The following is a 27,571-nucleotide window of genomic DNA, read 5'->3' as shown; positions in this document are numbered from 1 at the left end:
GGATACGGCAGCGCGGCGATGACAGTGATGAGGACGTAGACACAGAATTCTCTCAAACCGGGGGCCCCTGCGCTTTGGAGATCCTGATGGTAATGGGGCAGATTCTATCCATTGAACGCCGATTTTGGGCCCGGGAAACAAGCACTGACTGGTGGGACCGCATTGGGTTGCAGGTGTGGGACGATTCCCAGTGGCTGCGAAACTTTCGCATGCGTAAGGGCACTTTCATGGAACTTTGTGACTTGCTTGCCCCTGCCCTGAAACGCCATAATACCAAAATGAGAGCAGCCCTCACAGTAGAGAAGCGAGTGGCGATAGCCCTGTGGAAGCTTGTAACGCCAGACAGCTACCGGTCAGTCGGGAATCAATTTGGAGTTGGAAAATCTACTGTGGGGGCTGCTGTGATGCAAGTAGCCAAAGCAATCACTAAGCTGCTGCTACGAAAGGTTGTGACTCTGGGAAACGTGCAGGCCATAGTGGATGGCTTTGCTGCACTGGGATTCCCTAACTGTGGTGGGGCGATAGATGGAACCCATATCCCTATCTTGGCACCGGAGCGCCAGGGCATCCAGTACGTAAACCGGAAGGGGTACTTTTCAATGGTGCTGCAAGCACTGGTGGATCACAAGGGACGTTTCACAAACATCCACGTGGGATGGCCAGGGAGGGTTCATGACGCTCGTGTATTCAGAAGCACTACTCTGTTTAAACGGCTGCAGCAAGGGAATTACTTCCCAGACCAGAAAATAACAGTTGGGGATGTTGAAATGCCTGTCGTTATCCTGGGGGACCCAGCCTACCCCTTGATGCCATGGCTCATGAAGCCATACACAGGCAGCCTGGACAGTGGTCAGGATCTGTTCAATTACAGGCTGAGCAAGTGCAGAATGGTGGTGGAATGTGCATTTGGCCGTTTAAAGGCACGCTGGCGCACATTACTGACTCGCTCAGACCTCAGCCAAACCAATGTCCCCTATGTTATTGCTGCTTGCTGTATTCTCCACAATCTCTGTGAGAGTAAGGGGGAGACCTTTATGGAGGGGTGGGAGGCTGAGGCAAATCACCTGGCCGCTGATTACGCGCAGCCAGACACCAGGGAGATTAGAAGAGCACACCAGGAAGCGGTGCGCATCAGAGAAGCTTTGAAAACGAGCTTCATCAATGGCCAGGGTACAGTGTGACTGCTGTGTTTGTTGATGAACACCCACCTCCCCTTGACTGACTCATTCCCTGTTAGCAACTCACCCTCCCCCTTCGAGTACAGCTTACTTATGCAAATAAAGTCACTCTCGTTTAAAAATCATGAATTCTTTATTAATTCATTATAAAAAGAGGGAGAGAAGTAAGGGTGTGGTTTGGGAGGAGGATAGGAGGGATGGAGAAGGCCATTAAAAAAATTTCACAGTAATGACAGCCTTCTGGTTGGGCTGTCCACGGGGGTGGAGTGGGCGGGTGCACGGAGCCTCCCCCCACGCGTTCTTACATGTCTGGGTGAGGAGGATGTGGAACATGGTGAGGGCTGAGGGTGGTTATACAGGGGCTGCAGCGGCACTCTGTGATCCTGCTGCCGTTCCTGAAGCTCCACCAGACGCCGGAGCATGTCAGTTTGATCACGCAGCAGCCCCAGAGTTGCATCCCGCCACCGCTGATCTTCCTGCCGCCACCGCTGATTTTCCTGCCGGTCTTCCTGCCGCCACCTCTCAGCTCGGGTGTCCCTCCTGTCCTCACGTTCACTGGCATCTTTCCTGTAATTTGATACCACGTCTTTCCACTCATTCATATGAGCTCTTTCATTGCGTGTAACTTCCATAATATCCGAGAACATTTCATCTCGCGTCTTCTTTTTCCTCCGCCTTATCTGTGCTAGCCTTTGGGATGGAGGAGGGACGCTTGAAAAATTTGCAGCTGCATGAGGGAGAGAAATATTTAAAAAGATACGTTTTACAGAACAATGGTTATACTCTTTCACAGTGAACAGCACTATTCACCTTACATAGCACATGTGATTTCCCTACAAGGTCGCATTTTTCATCTTAATACTGAGTGCCTGCAGCTCTGGAGTTACAGATCTCACAGACACAGGTCCGGGCATCAGAATTCAGCTTGCATGCGGCCATGGTAAGCCACTGTCTTTCGGCTTCTGTAGTGATTTACCCCTCCCCCCAACGCATGGCTAATACCACACTAGCTCCCTGCTAATCAACACCCTTCCCACCCCCCACCCACTGCGTGGCTGGTAGCTTGGGGAAGATCCCCGGTGACCAAACACAAAAAAGATCATCGGCATTTCACTCCTCCCCTCCCCCCGCTTGGCTACGTGCAGGAAAGGATTTTTTTTAAGCTGCTGCAGTCCACGAACCCAGTAGGAAAATGGCCATCCCCCTTACTTAAATTCCTGATTTTTAACCAGGTTATCCTGAACGATATCACTTTGCTGAGGATAACACAGCGAGATAAAGAACGGATGCTTCTTGGATGCCAGCAATCACCAGGACCATACGCTGCTATGCTTTGCCATGCAATGATACCTGATTACTTGCTACATCCATGGCGTGGTAAAGTGTCCTACCATGGTGGGCGGAACAAGGCTGCCTTGCCCAGAAACCTTCTGCAAAGGCTTCTGGAGTACCTACAGGAGCGCTTCATCGAGATGTCCCTGGAGGATTTCCTCTCAATCCCCGGACATGTTAACAAACTTTTCTAAGTAACTATACTGTCTGCGAATGCATCCCAAGTCCTCAGGGCAAATCAATCATTAAAAAACGCTTGCTTAAAAAACAATGTTTGCTATTTGCAAAGGTACACTCACCAGAGGTCCCTTCCATGGCATCATTGTCTGGGATAGTTGCTTGGGAGGGCTGGGAGGAGGGTAATTCCGTCAGGGTAAGAAAAAGCTCCTGGCTGCTGGGGCTCACAGAGTGCTGTGTGCTCTCTGCTAGGTCGTCCTCCTCTTCTTCATCTTCATCTTCCCCGTCCGCATAATCCTCAGACATGGCAGAGATTACAACCCCCACCTCGGAATCCACGGTCAGGGGTGGGGTACTTGTGGCGCAGCCCCCTAAAATTGCATGCAGCTCAGCATAGAAGCGGCATGTTTTTCGACCTGCCCCGGACCTTCCGTTTGCTTCTTTGGTTTTCTGGTAGGCTTGTCTGAGCTCCTTAACTTTCACTCTGCACTGCACTGAGTCCCTGCTGTGGCCTTTATCCGCCATAGCCTTAGAAATTCTTTCAAATACTTTTTCATTTCGTCTTTTGGAACGCAGTTCTGTTAGCACTGAATCTTCTCCCCATATAGCGATCAGATCCAGTACCTCCTGTGCAGTCCATGCTGGGGCTCTTTTTCGATTCCCAGGAGACTGCATTGTTACCTGTGCAGATGAGCTGTGCGTGGTCACCTGTGCTGATGAGCTCTCCACGCTGGGGAAGCAGGAAATGAATTTCAAAAGTTCGCGGGGCTTTTCCTGTCTACCTGGCCAGTGCATCAGAGTTCAGAATGCTGTCAAGAGCGGTCACAGTGGTGCACTGTGGGATACCGCCCGGAGGCCAATACCGTCGATTTGCGGCCACACTAACCCTATTCCGATATGTTAATCCCGATATTAGCGCTACTCCTCTCGTCGGGGAGGAGTACAGAAACCGATTTAAAGAGCCATTAAAATCAATATAAGGTGCCTCCTAGTGTGGACGGGTGTGGCGTTAAATCGGTTTTACGCTCCTAAAACCGGTTTAAACGCCTAGTGTAGACCAGGCTTAAGTATGGATCAGGTTCCAAGGAAGTAATTTCCGTTGTCAACTGAAGACTTAACACCTTCATTCACTTGAATTTGGAAGAAAAAGTCAGATGTTTAACACCCAGCAGAACCTTTGGTGCTCAGATATGCAGGCACCCTGCCACACACATCAGTGGGAGCTGTGCCTGTATCAGAGGGCAGAATGGGGCCTTGGCTGCATATAACTAGGCCCCGTTACTGACAGAATGAGCTAATGCAGCGATGAACAAGGGACATGATGCGGATGGTAGCTGCATGACATGCTATCCGATGATCCTTAGCCTCCCTGTTGTGATGGCTTGTCACAGTTCATCTATCCATACAAATGACCAGCATGATACGTGTGAAACAAAGGAGCAGAACAAATCTTTTGCATTTTAGAAACAAGTGAGGGTGCACCTTAAAAAAGTAGAACTACTACTCTTTCAAAGCTCCTGCGTTTTCCATAAACTATCTGAAAGTTGGGCATTGAGCTAAGGTCTTTCTTAATAAGCTAAAACATTTGAAGCCAATGTTCATTAACCTATCGCACGTCACACAGTTTATTCCCCTTTGAAATCAGCATTATTGACCTTTACTATGCCCCTCAAGTCATAAATCACCATGATATGGGTACATTTAGCAGGATACAGGAGAGATACAGAAATGTGAGCAAACAATGCAAGCTTTCAAGCAGATAAGATATGGCCTATGATTCACCACTTTTCACTCAGCCTGCTTCCGGCTCCTCCGTCCTTCCCTCAGCAATGGTGCTCTGTGGCAGGAGGGAGGCAGAGACAAAGCATCAGTAGCTCCCTGTGCTGAGGTGAGTTTCTTTGCCAGGAAAATGTTGTTAGTCATTTTTTACAGAGAGCGTACAAAGCAAATTCAAGATTTGGAAGGGGAAACAGGCTAAGAAAAGAAGCAGTTTAGTCTACAGTATAAGGTCTTTTAATAACCGGACACATTCACATTTCAAATCAGGCCATTTAAGCATGGATCATTTGAATCCAAGCATGTCACAAAGAGAGTTATGATTTCGTCCCTCTTTTACAAAGACATATGATAGGAGGAGCGATTTCACGGCAACAAATGCTTCTGACAGTTTTTCACTACAGATCTAGGGTAGCATTTCAAGCTATGCACATTCACTGTCCTCTCGCTGCATTTACTGAGATGACACTTTTCTCGTATCAGATTTGATTTAGGGAATACAATGCCTAACTACATCTCTACAATGCATGATTACAAGAAAATCCTAAATGTGATTTTTATGCTAACCTTGCCAATAACATTCTGATGTAACATATGCTTTCTGCATGAATACACACCCTGGAAAACAATACATCCTCGACAAAAGACTAAGAGGGAGATTTTTTTCAAAGGCACAGATGGTAGCTAGGGTGCTCAACTACAGCTGCCAGACTGAGCTGGATGTCTAACTGCCTTTGTGCTATTGAACGTCTCCGTTTAGCTCAGCATTTTTAAACATGCCCATGAAAATGGTTATTGAAATTCCCTTTTAAAGTGGCTACTGAACTGAGTATACAGCATTAAATGAAACAGCCTAGATTCTCGTTTTCTGAGTAATGACTCTGAATGGTACTGTATAAACTTATTTCTTTTGTTTTATTAACACGAGACTATGTAGTATTGCATTTAATAATTTCTATATGCTTCATATATTTTTTTCCTTTTGTAATTGATAGTTTTATAATTATTTGTCCTGTCAATTTTAGCTGAAATCAATGTATAATTCCAAAATGTATGTTTTGTTGAGAAGCTTACTAACTGTTAGAAACCTAGAAATCTTTAAAAGGTGTTTTTGCCATATGCAATGTAACGGCCTAATCCTGCAAACATCTACTTAGGCAGATCCTTACATCCAACAGGACTTCAAATGGATGTACGGTTTTTCTCCCGTAGAACCCTTTGAAAGATCGGATCTTAAGTTTTCCATTAATTCACTGATTGCTTCATTTTTAATTTCAGATTATTAACTACTTTGCATCTTATTTTTTCAAAGAGTACGGAGAAACATACAAACTTCTCAGTGAGAAACATACTTAGGAATCTCTCAAGGGACAACTGACAATCTAACAATACTATGAAATATTAACAGCCTAGCTCACACGTGAATGAGTAAAGATTTACGGTAACGTGACTAAGTTTCCCAGTTCTACTGTTTCCATAATGCCTACTTTGCATATACCTATCTACTTGACATTCCTACACCTGTCTGGAGTCTGTTTTATACCTTCAATTTTTTCCTTTTACCATGACCTGTACAGATAACCTTTACCTACAGGTAACCTTTACATAGCCGCTCACATTTGAGTTGCCAATGTTGTTTGAAAAAACAAACATTATACAACAGAACCTCACTAATTCACATGAATGCCTGAGGTCTACTGCAACTTACTGAAGCTTGGCAATTAGCAGTAACAAAAAGGTAAAGAATAAATGCCCTGGGGTAATTTGTATAGTGTATGCCTTAGTGATATGGCAGCTCAGTACAGCCTCTTAGCTGAGAGGTGAGGGGGGGCTGTTTTTGTGCAGATTATGAAGTGTTTAGTGAGGTTCTACTATAAATGTAAAAACAGCAGAAGCCTCTTAAAAATCAGAGCTATAATACAAATCTGTTGCATTATGTTCCACATTCTATAAAAAACAGATTTGAAGTGAGAGGACTTCACTTCAAACCAAACCTTCAACACGGGGTCATTATTTTTATTCTGAATCCATTCGTGGCATTTCCGTCCTGCAGATTCGGCTAGTGACTCTGTCATTACAGTGGAGATAGCACTTTCACTCCAAACTTTGGTTCCCATGTAGTATTTCACAGCAGCTACCGTTGGTGCTGAAAAGGGCCCCAATTCTTCATTTTATCTAATCTAATCTATCTATCTAATTTGCCTTTTTCAATTGCTAAGATCCTGAGAAAACTAATTAATTAGCTGATGAACAAAATATTTAGATAACTTTCTTGCGCTCAGCTCAAAAATGGGATTCAGTTGTTCCAACTTATTATGTACGTGGATCACAGAGAGGAATGGGTGCTTCGCTATGTTTTTAAAAGGCTGAACTTTTTATATGTATAAGTAAGAAGTTCAGATTCCTGTGCATTCACTAATATCTTAGTAGTTGAAGAATACAGCAGTATTGCTAATGCTACACATGCACATTGTGCAGCTCTCGCCGAAGGCAATGAGAGTAGGTTCACACCAAGCTACGTCTGTTAGGGAGGCTGTCAGGCCAACTAGCATATGCTCCCTCAGGTCTTGTGAGCCCCATCAAAAACTCATCTTAAAACAACCTAATTCAAGTAAGAGTTTAGATACTTTAATCTCTGTGTCAGTTCATTTACCTCACAAGTACCCCATACAGTTTTCAATTTAACATGTCTTGCAAACTAGATGAAAAACTGCACAATATTAATATTGGGTCCCTGAACATAAGTCAATCATACGACAAAAAGCAATCAGTAAACAAGTATATTTGATTAGTACTTAATGGTCAAGATTAGCATTTCTTTACTGACTAATCCTTGTCTAACTTTGCTTCTTAAAGCTGAGTGCTGGATTGTACCACATAATTTTCTATTACTTATTCCAATTACTATTGCTTCTCTGACATCCTCAAATACCGACACAGGAAAGCAGTTCACTCAGACCCCAATCCTGCAATCAGTCAGCCCCTGCCCCTGTGTCAAGCCTCACTGATGTTAGTGGTGCAATGAAAGTACAGGGACCTACCCACTCAAAACCCATTACAGGACTGGGACCCTAGCTGACGACTTCATGTTGTGGAGGTGGCCAGTGACACCGCAGTTAAGGTCCCAGCTGGCTTTCCATTATGAGTTGATCTAAGGTTAAATACTCTCAGTTTTTAATTTACTAGGACGACATGCTAGCCGTGGGGCAAACCTCAAAACAAGCTGCCCATCAGAAGGAAGTCTCCATACTTGTCTATTTTTTTAGCAGTTTAGAAATAACATGGGGGTTCTCACTAGGAGGTCTTGAAAAAAATATTTCACAGTGAGCCTTGGGTAGCTTTGCCCTCTCACGTTGTCTAGTGACTGACAAAGCTTCTTCCTCTGAAATGTTTGAGATATCACCTGCTCTTTGAAGTCTTCCATAGGATCCCCATCTGTTTTATGGGTAGGGCCCTACCAAATTCACCATCTATTTTGATCAATTTCATGGCCAGAGAGTTTTTCAATTGGTCAATATCACGTTTTCAGATGTTTACATCTGAAATTTCACAGTGTTCTAACTGTGGGGGTCCCTTTTCTGGCAGCGGGGACTCGCAGCTAGGAGCCCCCCAGCTGGGTCGTTCCCAGCAGCAGGGGGAGGTCGATGCATGTCCACAAGCCTCCTCCAGCTGCAGGAACCTTCAGAGCACAGTTGCCAACTTTCACACGGTAAATAAGCTCCCCGACTTTCACAATAAATCCAAAATCAAGCTAGTCCCATTTCAAAACAAGGCTAAAATGAGCCAATCCCTAAGAACCCCAACTCTCTCTGTGACTAGACCCCGCCGGTATGCAGTCAGGGACTGTGGTGGGCCCACTGTGCACCCCGACTCTCTCCCCACCCCCTTGCCCCTGCTTGCCAGGAGCCGATAAACAAAGAAGAAGCAACAAGCTACAAGCCAAAAACTAGCCAACAAGCAACTCACAAGCCAATTAAGCCAAAGCCAAGCAGAATTTCTGCATTTTTTTCCGCGGGTTTGGCATGTCTGCTTCAGAGCTTCCTGCAGCAGGGAGGCACTCAGAGGTGGGTCTGATCTCCCCACCCGCTGGGGCGCTCCCAGCAGCAGGGGGAGATCAGACCCACATCCACAAGCCTTCTCCCGCTGCAGAAACCGTCTGCACCAGAGCTTCCTGTAGCAGGGGGAGGCACCCGGAGATGGGTCTGATCTTTCCCTCCCCCTGTCCCTCCCCAGCCCAGCGGGGACTCACAGCTAACAGCAACAAGGGGGAGATTGGATTTCACTGGGAAGGGCTTATTTCACGGTCTGTGACACGTTTTTCACGGCCGTGAAATTGGTAGAGCCCTATGTATGGGATTTAAATTTCTTGTCATCACCCTGAAACACTGTCCTCTATCTATCTTTCCTTGTTGAGCCTTGCTCCGTGGCCAGGCCCCAACAATATTGTCTCTCTGCCAGTGTCTCACTCGATCACCTCTATGCCTTCTATTCAGCCCTCCTGTGCTCTGCGCAACCTAAGTGTTCACCCCTGTCCACTTTAAGTCCTTCTTTAAAGGCCCACTGATGCTGTGCTGCTTAGTTTTTCTAGCCAGCTTTTATATCAGTGTTGTAGTTTGTTTCCCTTCATCTAACTGCTTTCTACTGGGCTGCCCCCCAATTTTCAGCTCCTTGGACTGTCTCTTCTTGGATATCTGGAAAACACCTAGCATAGCGTGGGTGCCACCATAAACAGATACTGAAGTTCTACCAGGAGCTCGAGACTTCAGATTCTGTGACTCTGTTTGGCTCAATTGTTGTCTAGAGCCTTTACCCGTGAGATGCTCAGGAAAGACCACTCTTGCCACAGTGACTCTGGCAGTGCGGAGAAGTCGGTCACTTTTCACAGTGCACTTTAGTGTCTCTTGATTTGATGGACCCTGTTGACAATGAAGCAGGAAAGTGGTGCATTTTTGGAGGCTGTACTCGGTAAGGGAAAAATACTTTCAGAAGAGCTGCCTCTGACCGTTAACAAGGAGCAGGCCTTTCCATCTAGGACCCCAGGATGGAGAACATTTCATATATGAACTTTAATTAGGGGAGTCAATATTTCAGGTGGCTGGGATACACATACATAAGTACTTGTAAGCTTCTTAAAGCCGTCACAGCTGACATTTAACTGAAGGAAGCTGATACTAAACCATATGTTTCCTTGCACATGAGAGGTAGAGACGGAGTGAACAAGGAAAGTCAGTAAAGTTATGTATCGCTGAATATCATCAACATAAATATTATAGTTAATAACTAGTGCGCGTAATATGTTTGCTTGAATGTGAAATGTGACTTAAATAGCGGTTAATGTGTTTCTATGAATGCCTGACTGCTCCACTGCACATTTAAATAATTCAGTGCACTTGAATGTTCCAGGTATGGCGTTTACAGGTGCATATATCAGAACACTGTATCTTGGTACACTGTAAACACTATATTGACAAGTAGTGTATTGCCCACGAACTGTAAGCTTGTAATTCCCCTTTGTGCAGAGGCTAATGCACTTCTGAAGTCCTGAGTGCTCTGTCACAGATGTGCCTGAAGTACTGCCTGGCCTAGACCTCTGCTAGCCTTCTGCACAAGGGGAAATATTGCCTCGAGTGACTACTGAGCACCTTGGTTGTTGTGCAGTTTAAGCATTTAACATTTCAGCCAGGTCTCTGAAGACTGCATGCTCACCAAGTTAGAACGGTTAAAAATTAAGCAGGTTTCGAAATACCTGATGGTCAAGAAAAAGTTGGAGCAATTTTCTGTGCATAGGAAACCTTTTATTCATGCTCTGATAGTTCAGATATGGATGAACTGACTTCTCCCCTCCACCCCCCAACAGTAAGAAATACCATTTTGGGCTTGGAAGAGCCAGAAGTTTCAGAACAGTGTAAGCTTCTGAGAACGGGATCTTGGAACGAAACCCTGATGTTTCAACTTAATAGCACTCAGGTGAAACCACTCATCTTGGAACTGGATTTTCCCAGTTTGAGTTGTCTTTCTTTGGCCCCCTTCAGCTCCCCTCTTCCATACTTTCATGTTGTAGAGCCCTGGAGCCGCTTGGCATCCCTTCCCCGTTCCTCCGCAGCACTTCCAAACCCTGCTACCCTAGTGAACCAGGACTTCAGTTAGTCTCAGACGGCACATGGATGACTACATAAGAATTTTGATCACATTCATCTAACTTTCAAAATCCAAAGCCATCCTCGCCCAAAGCAGCCGACAGCTCAAATTCAAATTGGGAAAGTGATTTTAAATTCAACAATATTCTGATTCAGCTCAATATAATTTTGGGGTTGCCAGCAGTTAATGTTTAGCCATTATTTATACCAAGATCATACTGAAATATAGCAGGCAAGAATGTCTATGATCAAGGTTATCTAATACTTTCCATCATCAGACTGTTTTCAATGGCTAACTTTTCCAAACTTTAACTATTTGTGATGAACTTTTCCCTGCTTGCCCTTTGCCTCAGGCTGAATTTTGGCATATTTCAGCAAAAACAGCCAAGCTGTTTCCAAGAATGAGGCTCCATCATGCACATGTCGGGTGTGGGGTAGCTTCCCCTTAAAAGTCAAACTAAAAGGAAAATTAAACCAAGTTTGTTTTAGAATCATGGTTTATGAAATCATGTTTTGCGAACAAACTCCTGCAATTAAGGTTGTCCTGCAATTTTAATTTTCTCTCCTTGTGCATACACTTAATGTGTTAAACTAATGTCCTCAGCTACGTGATGATATGCTATTTATTGTACAGGACCTCTGCTCCACTGAGTACACAAGATGGATAGTGAATGAGGTGCATTATTGTAGGAAGAAATGGGATGTTCTTTTGTGTTTGAGACCCTGGACTGGGCGCCAGGAGCACAGAGCTCCAGTTTTGGTTCTGCCACACACTGATCTGGTCCTGACGATTAATATATATGTTCGTGGGGGGGGGGGTGTAAATGAAGGATTTATGGGTAACCTTAATTCTGGCATTTCCTATTTGTGAGTTGCTTGGCTTTGCAACCGTAGTTTTTAATGTTGTTTTTAATGTAACCTGCTTATGTTTTCTGAAGCTAAACAATTATTTGTAGCCCAAAAAAGCAGAACTTTGAATATTCAGTTGCAATTAACTGTAAGTTTTCTAGTTATTAAATATTACTATAAAACAGGGTAAAACTTCACTGACATTTATTGCAATACACACTAACCACAGTCAATACGGTGAACACTCTATTCAGGTTGAAACAACCCTCAGGTGAGAGTTAGTGAAAGCCCGGAGCTCTGAGCCCCAGCGTCCCTGCAGGGCTGAAAGCCTGGAGCTCTGAGCCTCGGCGCCCCCCGCGGGACTGAAGGCCAGAGCCTGGAGCTGCGGTGCCCTCACGAGGCTGAAACCCGGAGTCACGGGGCTGAAACCCAGAGCCACAAGCCCTAGTGCCCCTGCGGGGCAGAAGCCGCAAGCCCCTTGCCATGTGGGACTAAAGCCAGAAGCCCTGAGCCCTGGCACTCTGTGAGGCAGAAGCCCTGAGCCTGGTAGCTGAAGCACCAAGGCCACCCCCCGACCTGGCCTGGTGGCTGAAGTCCGGAGACCCAAGCTCCCCACTCTGTGGCTGAAGCCCCAAGCTCCAGCCTCGCAGGGCCCTGGAGCTTTTACAGCATGTTGGGGGTGCCTCAAAGAAAAGGGTTGAGAACCCGTGACTTATACCACAATAAAACAGTCCTCAGATAAGTACATTTGGTTAGCAGTTATTGGTCAAATAGGCCTGTCTCGATGGACTTGAAAAAGTACTGCTGAGTTAAATGCGTATTGTTAGTAAAAGCTGGGAAGAACTTTGGCTGTGATGACGATGAGAAGTTTATTACCTACTACAAACTGAAATCCGAATACAGTGAAGAACGTAAATCCATCAGTTAAAGTACTCCCACTCCTGAGCTGCACAAGTGCCCTTATCAGAGTAAAACTAAGTGACAGTTCAGAACATACGGGCATTAGTACAGCAATAAATCAGTACTATAAAAGTCAAGCGATGATGTAAGCATACGGTCATATGCAGTTTCAGACTGAAATCAATATTTGCAATGAACGTTTGAGAGAGCCGTGCAGTTTGACTAGAAACAGTTCAAAGAAGTTCCACTTGCGGATTAAAATGTTCTGTTTCAGGTTAGTCCACACTAACTGGATGTGCGATAGCTGACCCGGTACTGAGGATGGCTTCTACATGGCCGAAGTGCCCTAAGGACTATGCCCAAAGGCACACCATCAAGGTATTTATATGCTCATGCCTTGTGCACGCTGGAGACCCAGGCTCACTTCTGTAGCACTCATCCAGTGTACCTTTCCACCTCTCCACTACTCACCTGGTGGCAGCGGATCTTACTAAATAACCCAGACCAGACCACTGTTGGACACTGGTGGCCATTTGCTACGTAGGCTCCCTGTACGCATGTTTGAATCCATTTAGCTAGAATAATTTTCTGAGTTCTAAACCCCTCCTTGCCACTTATGCAAGCCAGATGAAGAGCTTTTCCCCCACCGTCAAGTCTGTGTTAAACTGAAATTTTAGAAGTTAATGTTCTGAACTTCGATAGTACATCCAAGGGTCTCGAAGGACTTTACAAACAAGCCTCCAAACACCCCTGTGATATAGGTGGCATTCCCATTTTATAGATGGGGAAACTGACAGAGAAAGGCCAATTGACTTGCTCAGTGTTGTACCAAGTCAGCAGGACAGCCATTAGCTCTTTTGGATTTGTCCAGATTTCAAGTAGTGGTGCCTAGTCTCTGAGCCGTTAAGGTCTTTCCTCTACAAACACCGTGCCCAGCAAGGAGAACAGATCAGATAGGCATAAAATATGATGTATGCAGGATATAGCTTCCTAAGATAGTCAGAACTTCAAGGATGGCCTAGCTGAGCTCTCAGCCATAGATAGTTTGATTTCTAACAGCAGAGCATGAGACTGATGAGCCTATATCCGCCAAGGCCTCAGATGGCTGCTAGAGCTGGCTGCATTGCACACATCCCAGGCTGAACACTTGTGTGGATCCTTTACTGCCTTTTTCTAATTTGTGTCACCTTGCTGAAAAACTAGATCCTACTGACTACAGTATTACTGGCCAGACAGTCAAGAGACATCTGCTTCCACTTAGACATTTACGTGGCCAGATTTTCAAAATGGGGCTCAGCACATTGTGTCCAAAGCACTTTTGAGAATCGGGCCTTAGTGTCACAACTGGAGTTTCTGGGTGCTGGACACTTGAAAAATCTGGCCTCCTTCAGCAGTTCTCCAGCTGTTAGTCCATGGAGTGGCTGGGGGTGGCTTGCAGAGAGCTGTCTGTCCGCATTGCTGACTCTCCTCTGTGTTTCTGTCACATGGTGGCTGGCCCTTTTTAAGGGGACGTGGGCCCAACCCCAACGGTGTCTAATCAGCTGCCTCCACTGAGCCTAATCAGCTGCCTCCCAAGTGATAACATGAAGATCACCTGGTCCTCAGAACAGCCAGCAAGTAGCTCAGTCATGTGGAGAGCTGCAGGAAGCAGACAGGCCCCTTCAGGAAGCCCTGCGGCAAGGGAAAGAAGTTCATACGAGACTGCCAGGCAGATGCCTGCAGAGTGTCATCCTGTGGAAGCAGATCAGACCCTAGAGCAGAGGTCTTGAGTTGCACAGTTTTATTTTGAAGAAATAAAACCAAAAGGCCTAAAGAAAAGGACTGAAATCCTGTGGCTGGAGCACATGCTTCTATGGTGCATGGGCTAGTGAGAGAACCCACCTGCTCACAGTTTCCAACTGGCAAAAAAGCATTAAAGAGCAGCTAACGTATCAATACTTTCCTATTATTCAGATAATCAATGGCTGTCGTTACCTCAGGAATACTGCGATGGCAAGGGGGCGAGAAGATGACCTAGTCAATGTTACTAACATGTAGTCCACCCTGTGAGCTAGTCCAAGGGGTTGGAGAGCTCTAGCTTGACCTTAATAAACCTGTTCTAGAGGAAAAGAGCAGGAAAAAGGGTATTATTCCAATGTCGACAAGCCCATTAACTTTTGGACTGAAAATAAGCATGAGAAATGTCACAAGGGGTAATTATCAAGTGCCTGGTAATAGCCGAATGGTTTTATCTCCGCTCCGCATCCTCATTCACGTAAAAAAACCCAAACCCTTCTTGACCTGGGCTGTCTGAGGACAGGCAGACTTGGCTGCATTTAGTGCTCACTAATGTTACTTCCATCCCCCAGTGATTCTGCAGGCCTAGGGAGGGAGGCACGACCTTTGACTAGGCAATGAGATGGCTTTTAGTCTTACTGCTTTGTACCTACCAGCTGAGATCCTTCTCGCAAGGCATAAACATTAAAAACCAAATATCGCCTCGCTGTGATGGGGTGTACAAATCCCACACTGGAAAGGAAGGCGTTAAAGAGCTGCTCTAGGTCCCACATACCTGCACAACAGGCAGGGGCTCGAGAAGGAGCTTGAAAAGGGAGCAGAGGAGCTGGCAGACAGTGGAGGCAAAGGCACCTACACCCTGAACTCCTGAGCCCCGGCAATAGCGGCTTGGTCAAGCCGACCACGGAGAGACTTGCGACAAACCTTTACCTCTGGGTGCAGTTATTTACTGGCTTTATCTGCTGGGAAGCGAGGGGACAGGTAGGAAGTGATCCAGGGAGGCAGCATTATAGCACTTACGGGTGCAGGACATAGCTGCTTACCCCCAGGCCCTGGATCTGAATTCTGTGCAGAGGGTGGGTCCAGGTTCCCCTGCCAACCCCTGGCGAAGGCTGAAGACAGCACACTGTGGGGAATCCGGTTGAGGGGAGGCCTAGAAGACAGAAAGGTCCAGACCATGAGGCCCCAACCCAAGGGGAAACCCACAGCCCCTCGCCTAACCCAGAGGGCTACCCCTTTGCTGGATTCTTCATGTACCCCAAAAGAGGCAGACAAAGCGAGTGACCTGGCTGGAGGGCTGAGTCATGACAAAGACAGACCACTGCAGGGCGGGAGCAGCTGCCATAAGGGGGTGCCCAGAGAGGACATTTCATGCCCCCATCTGACCAGCAAGTGGCGCCAGTGATAAGCAAACGCCTTCACACACACCCATTAGTAAATTAGTCTTATTATTTGAACTGTGGTAGCACCTAAGAGCCCAGTCACGGACCGGAACGCCACTGTGCTAGGCTCTGCACACACAGAACAAAAAGGCAGCCCCCGCCCCAAAGAGCTTGCAATCTAAGTCTTACAATCCTCATTTTATAAATGAGGTGATGGAGGCAATGTCCATCACACACAGGAAGTCTACGGCAAAGCCACTAATGGAACCCAGACCTCCTTGAATCCCATCCTGCACCTGAATCAGCAAGTCATCCCTACTCCCCTACTAAATGCTAACAAGCTGTATCTGCTCTTGGAGTAGCCTCACACTTCATTCCCATTCATCCAATATACAAAATCAAAAGCCACCCTTCAGCCAAGGACGCGCAAAGCAGAAAAAATCTGAACTAGGAAGAGGGAGCAAAGTTCATTGATATTCCAACTGATGCTCAGCATAATTCTCAGATCACCAGCAGTTAATCAATAATCTTAGCCATTATTTAAACTCCGCTGCTTTGAGTGAACAGCACTTATTCGTAAACTTTCACTAAGGCACACAGGACTCTTTATAGCCTGAATGACGAGAGATTGATGATTCACGAATGCATAGTTATGACATTCAATGACTAGGCACATAGACTAAAGCTTTGCTGAAGACTTTACTGAAGGTACAAGTTATAACCAGTAAGCTGAAAATGCGCCTCATGATACAATTCAGGTAAGAGTTATTTTTTTCTGAATAAAACGTTTCATGGCGTGGTTTTCAAGGCAGCAGTTCTGCTCCTGTCAGCTTCTATGGAAGCAGGGGGGTTTGTTACTTTTGAAAAAACAGGCCATTCATCTGGGTAACTTTGTATGCTACTGATACTGATACTCGTCAATAAAGCATGGCTGGAAAATGGGCAACAGTCGTGGTAAAATATTGTCAATGCGCTGGGATCTATCGATAAACCATCTGCACCTTGAATGAAGGTATTGGCTGGTAGATATTGCTGAAAAGTAGCCTATTCACACAGCGGCTTATGAGCCACAAGTGGCTCTTTCATGTGTCTCCTGCAGCTCTTTGCAGCATATGATTTAAAACACCATGTGATTTAATTATTAACCAATCTAAGCTAATAACCAATCCGGATGCTTTTACTATGCTGTTAACCAATTAAGTTATAATTTTGCACTAAGTTATTAACTTATTTGCTGCGAGAATATATATATAGTTTATATATATAAACTAAATATTTCCCATCATACTGTTTCAAAATGAATAGTACTGTAGTAAATGAAACAATGAATTTATACAACTGTGGCTCTTTTGGATAATGTTGATCACTGATTTGGCTCCTGGACCACTGAGGTCTGACGATCACTGCAACAGACTCACCTGACTCTCAAATGTGTCACATTAAAGCTGGGTGTTTGATTCAGTGATGTGCTGACACTATTTATAAGATCTCCTTAAAAATATTCCTCATAATCATTTCTGGAGTGCCCGTTTTCAATGAGAAGAGGGGGAATGGAAAATCTACGTTGTTTTCTCCACAACTATTTAAGGAGGCAGCACAGTTATGCAAACAAACACCTAATACGAGCATGTACTAGGAAACGATCCACAGCACATTGTTTAGTTTGTGAGACTGGGTATGAAGACCCTGTAAGGGTGTCAACCTCTGGGATTTTTTTTCAAATACCTAATATTTGGGATAACCTGGCCTTTGGCGCTTAGGAATGTTTTTATGAGCACAATAGAGACCTCTTTGGCTGGGTTGGTTTAAGCAGTATCCTGAGAGGACTGGATATCCAAAGCACAGAAAGCATCCCAACCTTGCCTTCAGGTGCATGGCAAACTTTTGACAGGTGATTCCTGGGAGCTTTCTGTAATAACTGTCTGCCTCTTCTTAGTATTGCAGAACCATCCTGACTAGTCACAGCACCTCCACAGGGACCTCAGATAGAAACAGAAACTCAGACTGGAAATAAGGTGCAAATTCTCCACAGTGAGAATTCTCCATCACTAGAAATGTTTAAATCAAGATTTGGATGTTTCTCTAAAATATATGCTCTAATCCAAACAGGAATTAATTCAGGCAAGTCCTGTCTCTGGCCTGTATTATACAGATCAGACTAGGTGATCAGAGGTTCCTTCTGGCCTTAAAAATCTATGAATACTATGGTAATGGGCATGAGAAAATAACCAGAACAGCTAACGGGAGAGTTAACCGGATTCTTTTCTGGCTCGCCCATCATCCCTGTAGTTGTTAAGCAACTACCAATGCAGAATCTGCACCCTGAAGAGTACGCTTCAACTAGACTAACTACACTTTTAGTAAAACATTAGCTGAGTCATGGCTACTGCTGATGATGTGCGTGCCAGAAAGATCCAACTTGACTTCCACGTCCCAGGCTAAGTTTTTAGAGTCCATATTAGTAAAGAGAAAAACTGGTTTACTTGTAAACATTTTAATTAGAATGAAACATAGATCATGGCAATCTCGCTTTACTCTGAAAATGACTCTGGACTACTAATGTGTGGTTTTAGTTTGTAGGGGATTTTATCAACCTTGGTCCATGTAGGCTTATGACCTATGAGGTTCACTTTGACTTAAAATTCAAATTATCCTGAAGCTCAAAGTGAAATTTATTGAAGCTACCATGTTTTGTTTGAATAGGAATAAAAAAACAAGCGAATATATGTTTTCCAACCAAAAAAACCAAGTCAGCACAGGTTCATTCAAAACTCTGCCTGCGCTCATTCAAAACTTTGCTCAGTCAATGTTCTGACAAATGGGTTTGGTCACAAAAATTTTACTCAGCTCTAGTACCAAGTGCATTTAGATCCTGAGGGCCTGGAGCTGACCACACAATACTGTTTGCAAGGTACATACGGTCACTAATTTAAGAGATTTAAGGAATGGTGTCCCTAGCCTCTGTTTGTCAGAGGATGGAGATGGATGGCAGGAGAGAGATCACTTGATCGTTGCCTGTTAGGTTCACTCCCTCTGGGGCACCTGGCATTGGCCACTGTCAGAAGACAGGATACTGGGCTGGATGGTCCTTTGGTCTGACACAGTATGGCTGTTCTTATGTTATTTCTGACAGATACTTCCAAAACCTCATGGAGAACAGAGGAGCGCGGCTACATCGAGATAGCAACAGCAAAGCTGAAAGATAGTTTATGTGATAGAACAACTAATGGCCATGATTCAGCAAAGCACTTAAACGTGTGCTTAAAATTAAGGACCTGCTTACGTGCTTTGCTGAACTGGAGCCAGGATCGCTGTTGTGTCTCTTGCTCTTTACTGAACAAAAATATGAAGAAACCACATGGTCATAATTTGGGTCCCAAATCACATCATTTACTAAATATACTCAAACATGCCAGGTCTAGCTACACACTGCTGCTCTGGCTGGTTTCTGGCAGCTCCTAAAACAGAACGCAGTGGGCACCACTAGAGGGCTCAACGTATTTACAGTAAAAGGATTCTACCCTGTTCCTGTCCACTACAATCACCCAATCGCAATAAGGATTCTGTAGACCGAATTCAGAGGCCGGTGCAGAGAGGTGTAAATTGTCTATCAGCACAACCATAGCACAGACAGAGAGGAGATTGTGGTCGCTTTGCACAGCCCCATTTCCATCACAGGGATCGTCTGTCAGGATTTCAGTCAGTGGAAACCCAGCTGAACATGGCCTTGTGAATGTCTCCCTTTTTCCAAAGTGTTTTTGTCAATTCAGTGGCTTGGTAAAGAGACAGGAAGGAAAGTCGGATTGAGGCCACTGAGAAGGTGGGCCAGCTTGTTGGCCTGAATGGTCTATTGCTACCTAAGTTCCTAGCCATTTCCTTATCCCACAACATAAACTAGCGTAGTCACTGCAATTGAAAGGAGAAATGAGCAATGGAAGGGTAAAAGAGCAGCAGTGCCACCAACTCTCACGGTATTTGGAGCCTTCCTTAAAATAACTGCTTCTGGAATCACGAGAATCTCAACTTTTATTTTAAAAATTAAGTTTCTTGCCCTCCTGACTATGGAGAAAAGTTCTAAAAATTAGAACCCAAGTTATTTATCATTGTTAATTATATGTATAACAGATTAGACATCTATTAATGCTAATGTATAGTTGTATAAATGTTGGTTTTTTAGGTAATTGTAATTTTGGGCTTGACATTTTTAAATACTTGGGATTAATGCAGCAGCAGGGTACAAATATCTTGGTTAGAATATTCAACCAGGAAATACAATATACCATATTCTGATCTTTTCTGTATTGGTTTAAGTCTGGAGTGACTCTAGTGCAGTCACTGCTTCACTGTGCATTTACATCAGTATAACTGAGATCAGCATTTGGACACTAAGCATGTAAGCAGAAACTTATAAGGCCATCAGAATTGCATGTTGCCTTTAACAATGGCTGCTTCAGCTGTGTGCCCTCTCTACAAAATGGCTCTTTAAGCAAGAGACCTGAAGCCTTCCCTTGAATAAAAGGCAGATCTTACTTCCAGGGAAATCTGTGAAAAAATATCCAGTGATTTAAATGGGAGCAGGATTGAGCCATAATACACAATATCAGCAGAGCAGTACTTTGTGTTTCAGACACAACTTTTAGAGCAGATAGCAAAGATGGGACTCCTTTTATTATAGGTTACATGATCAGAGTGATATTTTGCTGGGGATTTAGCACATCTTTATTTGGACTGGGTTTGTTACATCCTAAAAACAAGAATTCAATCCTTAAAGTGAGCAGAAACATTTTGATTATGTCAAGTATCAGAGGGGTAGCCGTGTTAGTCTGGTTCTGTAGAAGCAGCAAAGAATCCTGTGGCACCTTATAGACTAACAGACGTTTTGCAGCATGAGCTTTCGTGGGTGAATACCCACTTCTTGCATCCAAAGAAGTGGGTATTCACCCACGAAAGCTCATTTTGATTATGCAACATGTAAGAGATGCCTAGTACAAACTGAAACCACTAGCTCAAAACATCACAGCAAGTGAATTACAACCAGCATATTTACTTTACCCGACTCTTCAAGATGTATAAAGTCTAGCAGAAATTATGGGAGATTTTATTTTTTTATAAACAGTAACTAATAGTCAATAATAAAGTAAATTGAACAAAGTGATCTAATCAACACATGCCTCAATTTTATACAATACAATGGCCTCATTCCTCCAATTTAAATACAAAGCCACTGATTGTTAGTGATACTATTTAAACCAGCACTGTTTATTGTTTATTCAGTTATTGCTGCTTTTTGCAAATAGTGACACCTCCAATTTTCCAACAACAATACTAAGTCACTATCTATACTCAAGATAGCTTAATAGATTCTCAGATAAATTAACTTCCAACAGCCATACCAACTGCCAACACTGTAATTATCCTTCAGTCTGATAATCGTACTTACTGCACTTAGGTGATCATTACCTATTTTATTTTTTTTTGGAACTGTAACATTTTAAAGTAAACAGCTGGCTTGTTAGCTTAGACCAGCAATAACAGTGTGCTGACAAGTCAGTCTACTTTACGGATCCCAGTTCAGTCTTTCTAAGTAAGCTTATCAAATGTGTCAGTTTGATAACGGAACTGCCCACTCGTTTGTGATTAAAGCCACGGTGCTCCTTGTTGCCTGGCTGCCTGCACAAACTGGGCTGTGAGAAGTCAGTAGAATTCTAATGGGACTTGCATTCTTTGGGTACAATCCTTGCATTTTCAGAACTCGTTCAGGTAAGAAAGCATACGAAAGTATTCCTTTTCCTCCGTGTTTTAAAAACTGAACTACTTTGTCAACTACTTTGTTTCATTCTTTCGTTATTGGTAAACTTTGATCATATGATCTTAAATATGAAATTGTCTGGTATTATTTTGTTCTCATTCTTCCATTCAAATGTATCTTTTTTACTCCAAGGAATTTCTGACCAGGGACATTCTGCTTAGTGTAAACAGCTCAGAAGGTTGCAGCCCTGATTTAGGACTGGTAGTACTAGAAGCAAAAATAAACATTGGCTTTGCTAAATTACATCATCTTGCACAGCTGAAATAAAGATTACTCAGAAGCATCTACAGTAGAGGTGGGCAAACTATGGCCCACGGGCCACATCCGGACCCGTGGGACAGTCCTACCCGGCCCCTGAGCTCCTGGCCGGGGAGAGTAGCCCCCCTCCCCTGCAGCCTCAGCTCACCGTGCCACCAGCGCTCTGGGCACTGGGGCTGCGAGCTCCTGCCGGGCAGCGCGGTGGCGGGGTTGGCTCCAGCCAGGCAGCGCGGCTGCCAGTCCTGGTGCTCTGAGCGGCATGGTAAGGGGCCGGGGAGCGGAGGGGTTGGATAAGGGGCAGGGAGTCCTGGGGGGAAGTCAGGGGACAGGGAACACAGGGCAGTTGGATGGGGCAGAGCTGTCAGGGGACAGGGAGCAGGGGGGCTTGGATAGGCATGGGAGTCCCGGGGGGCCTGTCAGGGAGCAGGGGTGTGGATAGGGGTCGGGGCAGTCAGGGGACAGGGAGCAGGGGGGGTTGGATAGGAGGTGGGGTCCTGGGGGGGAGTTAGGGGCGGGGGATCCCGGGAGGGGGCGGTCAGGGGAGAAGGAGCAGGGGGGTTGGATGGGTTGGAGGTTCTGAGGGGGGGCAGTCAGGGGACAAGGAGCAGGGGTGTTGGATGGGTTGGGGGTTCTGAGGGGGGGCAGTCAGGGAGCGGGAAGTGGGAGGAGGCAGATAAGGGGCGGGGGCCAGGCTGTTTCGGGAGGCACAGCCTTCCCTACCCAGCCCTCCATACAGTTTTGGAACCCCGATGTGGCCCTCAGGCCAAAAAGTTTGCCCACCCCTGATCTACAGAGTTATATTAGTAGAAGTTAACGATTATTCAATACAACCAATTTATGCTCTCCCTAGGCTGCAACAGTGCCAGACATCATGCCTTCAAACACGTTAGTTTCCATCTTTAACAAGTGTTATGAGGATTTTTGTCCCAATTGTGCTTTGCTGACTGAACTGAGTTGACAACTGAATAACATACCCTGTTTGGCCCATCAAGACATGGCCTTGAAGAGGTAATGCACATGTTAGAACTAGGGCGATCAGTTAATCACAGTTAATGCAAGTGATTAATGCAAAACAAATTAACTAGATTAAAAATTAGTTGTGATTAATTGCAGTTTTAGTTGCACTGTTTAAAATAATAGAATACCAATTTAAATTTATTATAAATATTTTTGGATGTTTTTCTACATTTTCAAAAATATTGATTTCAGTTACAACACAGAATACAAAATACTTGCACTGTAAAAAAGATAAACAAAATGGTCCTTCTTCTTGTTCAGCCAATGGCTAAGAAAAACAAGTTTGTTTACTTTTGCAGGGGATAATGCTACCGGCTTCTTATTTACAATGTCGCCTGAACGTGAGAACAGGCGTTCGCATGGCACTGTTGTAGCCAGTGTTGCAAGGTATTTATGTGCAGACAGGCTAAACATTTGTATGCCCCTTCGTGCTTTGACCTGTAGGCTCTGACGTTTTAGTGCAGTTATGTTAAAAAAATAATTCTCCATTTGTAAGTTGCACTTTCAGGATAAAGAGATTGCACTACAGTACTTGTATGAGGTTGTGCTGGGGGCATCTGCCCCACACTGGTCCATAAGGGGTTTATAGAGCCCTAGGGAGGCTGCACAGGAGGCAGCCAATTAGAGAGGGGCTGCAAGAAGCAGCCAATCAGTGCCGGGCTGGCCCATATAAGATGGGCTGCGGAATAGAGCAGTGTCAGTCACCCCCTGGAGCTTGAGGAGGGAGGACAGGCTGCCTTACAGGCTGAAGGCAGCAAGCACCCTGGACAGAGCAGTGCTGCAAGCAGAGACCCAGGGAGCTAAAGGCAGCTCCTGGCTGGCTGCAGGGATCTGTCGGCTGAGGCTCTGAGGCACAAGCAAAGAGGGTGCTGGGGCTGCAGGGAAGTGGCCCAGGGAGATCTACAGAGGAGTTGGAGGGGGCTCTGCAAGCAGCGGCCATCTACAGGGTCCCTGAGCCGGGACCCAGAGTAGTGAGTGGGCCCAGGTTCCCCTCCCCCCACCCCTACTCGCCACTGAGGAAGCGGATGGACCATCGGACTACAACATTCCCCCAGAAGGAGGGAGCACACAGTGCGGCACGGCCGGAGGGCTGTGTCACTGAAGAGGACGCCGCGATCCTGGGAGTGACATGGGTCCCAGAGCAGAAGTGATGGTGGCGAGGCACCACCAGAAGAAGGTATACTGGCGGGCAGAGCTAATTCCCATGACAGCCAGCAGGAGGCACCAGAGTGGTGAGTCCCACCCCGTCACAGAGGTGAATTGAAAAATGCTATTTCTTTTGTTTAGCTTTTTTACAGTGCAAATATTTGTAATAAAAATAATAATATAAAGAGAGCACTGTACACTTTGTATTCTGTGTTGTAACTGAAATCAATATATTTGAAAATGTAGAAAAACATCCAAAAATATTTATAATAAATGTCAACTGGTTTTCTATGATTGTTTAACAGTGAAATTAAAACTGTGATTAAGAATGACTGGGTTTTTTTAATCTTGTGATTAATTGCAATTTTTTTTTGATCGTTAGAACATTAGCAAGCCCTAAAGTGCTGCAGAGATTTTAGCCTGCGTCTTGTGATGCTGGTGAAGAGCTAGACTCAAAATCATTTGCAGTGCGCAGCAACACTGCTGAACCTGCCGACTTATGAACAACCTATTCTTGAGGCCAATAGATCATACACGGAACGAGCACCATCTGCATACACAGATATATATTGCTTTTCATAGAGTCTCTCGGAATTCCTTACTACCCCTTGCAAATGTATGCATTAGAGGACATGATTTGCCATAACTCTGCAAACATAGCTTGGCTCAGACTGGAATGGAACTTGGCATAAACTGCTGGGTATTTTCCACCCTCCTTATCCTTTTTTTGACTGTCCATCTGTATTGATGTCTGCCCTTCGCAGCATAGCCGAGGCTGGGGAGACTACAGGTTCTAAACTTAAAAAGTTTAAGACTTCAGAACTCACACCCTGGCACTGCATGCTTGTGAACATACGGACTTGCTCTAATGCTGAAAATGCTTTGTTAACTGAACCCTCCTGCTGTAGACAGAGAACATCTGGAAGTTATGGATAACCAAAAGGCATGTTGTTTCCAAAACAAGGGTCAAATGCTTTCTTAGGAACAGAATGCCTCTCCCACTGCATTGGGAGCATTCAGCATATCAAGCTGTAAGTTTCTATTGAATTACAGCATTCAAGTAAGTGGCTTTTCTGCAGGGAGGCACATACTGTGCTGCATTATTCAGACAAGCAGACTGAATTGTTTATCATCAAAAAGGGTTATTAATTCAGTTCTGTTTTTGCTTAATGGACCAAAGCTGATTCATGTGAATTTATTGTTAAATATTTGCCAGATAACTTTAAGCTGTTGGTTCTTTACAAGCTTTGTTTTTCAGATTTCTTAACTAGTCTTGTGTGGTTGATCACTCAATAAGTTGTATGGTAATGTTTATAGTAGCTGATTGAATTAGACTTTATTAAAAGCATAATGAATAGTAAGCAATGAACTTCCATAGTCAATATTTAGAGTTAGAAATATTTGTGCTGAAATACTCAACGTTTAGGCCTCTTGGACTGTAAAGCACAAATCCTGCCATCATTAACAACATGCTGAGAAGGAACCTAACCAGCACTTTCTTTACATCTTAGGAACTGATGTATTAAGTGGACGCACAGAAAATGGAAAGCCAAACAGAAACTATCAAGATGGATATTGGCCCCTCTCTGTCATTTCCAATGGAAAGAAAGGTTCACATCCAGATAAGTGGGAGACAGCTCATCAAAACCAAACTGAGGAAGAGCTGTTCCTGCACCACTAAGAGACTGAAGAACGTAGTCATGGACTTCTTCCCTGTATTACGATGGCTTCCCAAGTACCGCTGCAGAGAATACATATGGGGGGACGTTATGTCTGGGGTGGTGATTGGGATCATTTTGGTACCCCAAGCCATAGCGTATTCTCTGCTAGCCGGTCTGAAGCCTATTTATAGCCTTTACACGTCATTCTTTGCCAACATAATTTATTTCCTGATGGGCACCTCTCGCCACGTGTCTGTTGGCATTTTCAGCCTGTTAAGTTTAATGGTAGGGCAAGTTGTGGACAGAGAGCTACTCTTGGCAGGGTTTGACCTGAATGATGAGGATGACGCCAACAGCAACAGCTATGAATGGAACGGCAACAATTCTAATGGAACCGCCTTCAACCTTACCCTGGGGGGGTTGAGCACTGAGTGCGGGAAAGACTGTTATGCTATTGGCGTTGCTACAGCCTTGACTTTTCTGGCTGGAGTTTATCAGGTAAGTTGCTGCCTCGCCTATGGTGAGGATGTGAAGCTCTTAGAGTGCCTTTGCAGGCTTCTGACTTCCACTGTAAGGAATTTTAACACATCAGCTCAGTCAGATGGTCACTGAAATGTATCTTCCACCGAGACTCCTGGCAGCACGTTATAAGGTTTATTTTAAAAGTGTTTGACCAATAGGGTTTATTAGCTCATTACTTGGAACACAATCCTATTGGCCGCAATGGAAGGGCTACTTACACTGGGTGCAATTCTCCATTGCATTGTTGGCCCTTTATGCTGCTCTGTGGTCACAAAGAGGCCTGGTCATGGGGGAATTTCCAGGTACCACAGACACAGTGTAACAGCTCTAACAACTTCACTGTCCCTTTTGTGGCACATGACATAATCCCAGTCTTCCCCTGCATCAAGGTAAGGAGAGCTGCTCCCCCTCCCTTTCCCAGCCCCCTGCTCGGCACCCCACAACCCCCTTGCTATTGCTGCCCCAACTTTGCCCGCTCCCAGCAGCCCCAGCTGGCTAGGAGTTGGAGAGTGAGCCTCATCCTGCAGCAGTGGCTTCTGTCCCATGGCACTGGACCCAGCCGGCTCCCTGCTCCAGACAGTGCGTCCTGGTGCATTGGGTTGCAGTGCCACTCAGGTTTGGCCCGGCTGCCCCTTCATCATGAGTGGGACTGCAGCCCCATGCACCAGGTCGCAATGCCACTTGGTTTGGGGACCCTCTCAAATGGGGGATCCAGGGCAAACTTCTCCCCCCATGGGCATGCACGGGGTGGGGAGTGATGGGGGGTGGGCAGTAGCAGGCAACCCATCTAGACCTGTCCAGCAACTTACTGGTTTGGGAAACACTGGGTTAGGGCACTAGCCTAGAACTTAGGAGACCTGGAGTCAAATCCCTCCTCTGCCACAGACTCCAGGTGTGTGGCCTTGGTCAAGTCACTTAGGCCTAGTCTACACTGGGGGGGATCGATCTAAGTTACGCAACTTCTGCTATGTGAATAACATAGCTGAAGTCAACGTACTTAGATCGACTTACCGTGTGTCTTCACTGCGGTGAGTTGACTGCTGCCGCTCCCCCGTTGACTCCACCTGCGCCTCTCGCAGCGCTGGAGTACAGGAGTCGATGGGAGAGCGCTTGGGGTCGATTTATTGCATCTAGACTAGATACGATAAATCGACCCCCGCTGGATCGATCGCTGCCCGCCGATCCGGCCGGTAGTGAAGACATACCCTTAGTCTCTCTGTGTCTCAGTCCTCCATCTGCAAAATGAGGTTAACACCATTACCTCGGTGGCCTGCTGTGGATAAATGCACTGAAGGCTTTGAGGCTCTCAGCTGCTATGCTGATGAGATATGGATAGAAAGTTATCTCAGGTGCCCAGTGCAGGTTACCTTCAAGGGCCTTGATTTGCCGAGGGAAGATGCTCAGCACTTTCTGCACATCAGGCTTCTTTACTGCATCTCAAAATGGCCACCCAAGCCCTGAGGCACCCAAAGTCACTACTGTCTGCTGAATATATAAGGCACGGTGCCCAGATTGGAAAGCAATCCCACTTCAGTCTGCAACAGGCCTGAACTCCAGAAATGAGCTTGTTCATTAAAAAATGAAAAAGGAGCCATATTTTCCCTTACTACTGAAGCAGTAATCGCCATTGTCCTCACTGGGAGTTCTGCTG

At 45.3% G+C, this 27,571-nt stretch overlaps 2 protein-coding genes across 3 annotated transcripts in view; one reads left to right on the top strand and one right to left on the bottom strand.

Moving 5' to 3' along the window:
• IDUA (alpha-L-iduronidase) overlaps positions 1-27,571 on the bottom strand; it is a 73,242-nt gene that overhangs the window by 33,274 nt on the left and 12,397 nt on the right. The gene's annotated exons all lie outside the window — the stretch shown is intronic.
• SLC26A1 (solute carrier family 26 member 1) overlaps positions 1-27,571 on the top strand; it is a 66,206-nt gene that overhangs the window by 33,142 nt on the left and 5,493 nt on the right. The window contains exons 1-2 of one of the 2 annotated variants that reach the window (XM_045020711.1): positions 16,095-16,265; positions 25,249-25,896. In XM_045020711.1, the coding sequence (XP_044876646.1) occupies positions 25,279-25,896 (618 nt within the window). In that variant the 5' untranslated portion in view covers positions 16,095-16,265; positions 25,249-25,278. Of the gene's footprint in view, positions 1-16,094; positions 16,266-25,248; positions 25,897-27,571 lie in introns of those variants that run through there. The other variant, XM_045020712.1, reaches the window with a different exon arrangement.

Source organism: Mauremys mutica, chromosome 6 (genome assembly GCF_020497125.1).
Source record: "Mauremys mutica isolate MM-2020 ecotype Southern chromosome 6, ASM2049712v1, whole genome shotgun sequence".
NCBI classification, from domain to species: domain Eukaryota; kingdom Metazoa; phylum Chordata; order Testudines; family Geoemydidae; genus Mauremys; species Mauremys mutica.
This window is presented reverse-complemented; position numbering and strand designations above follow the sequence as displayed.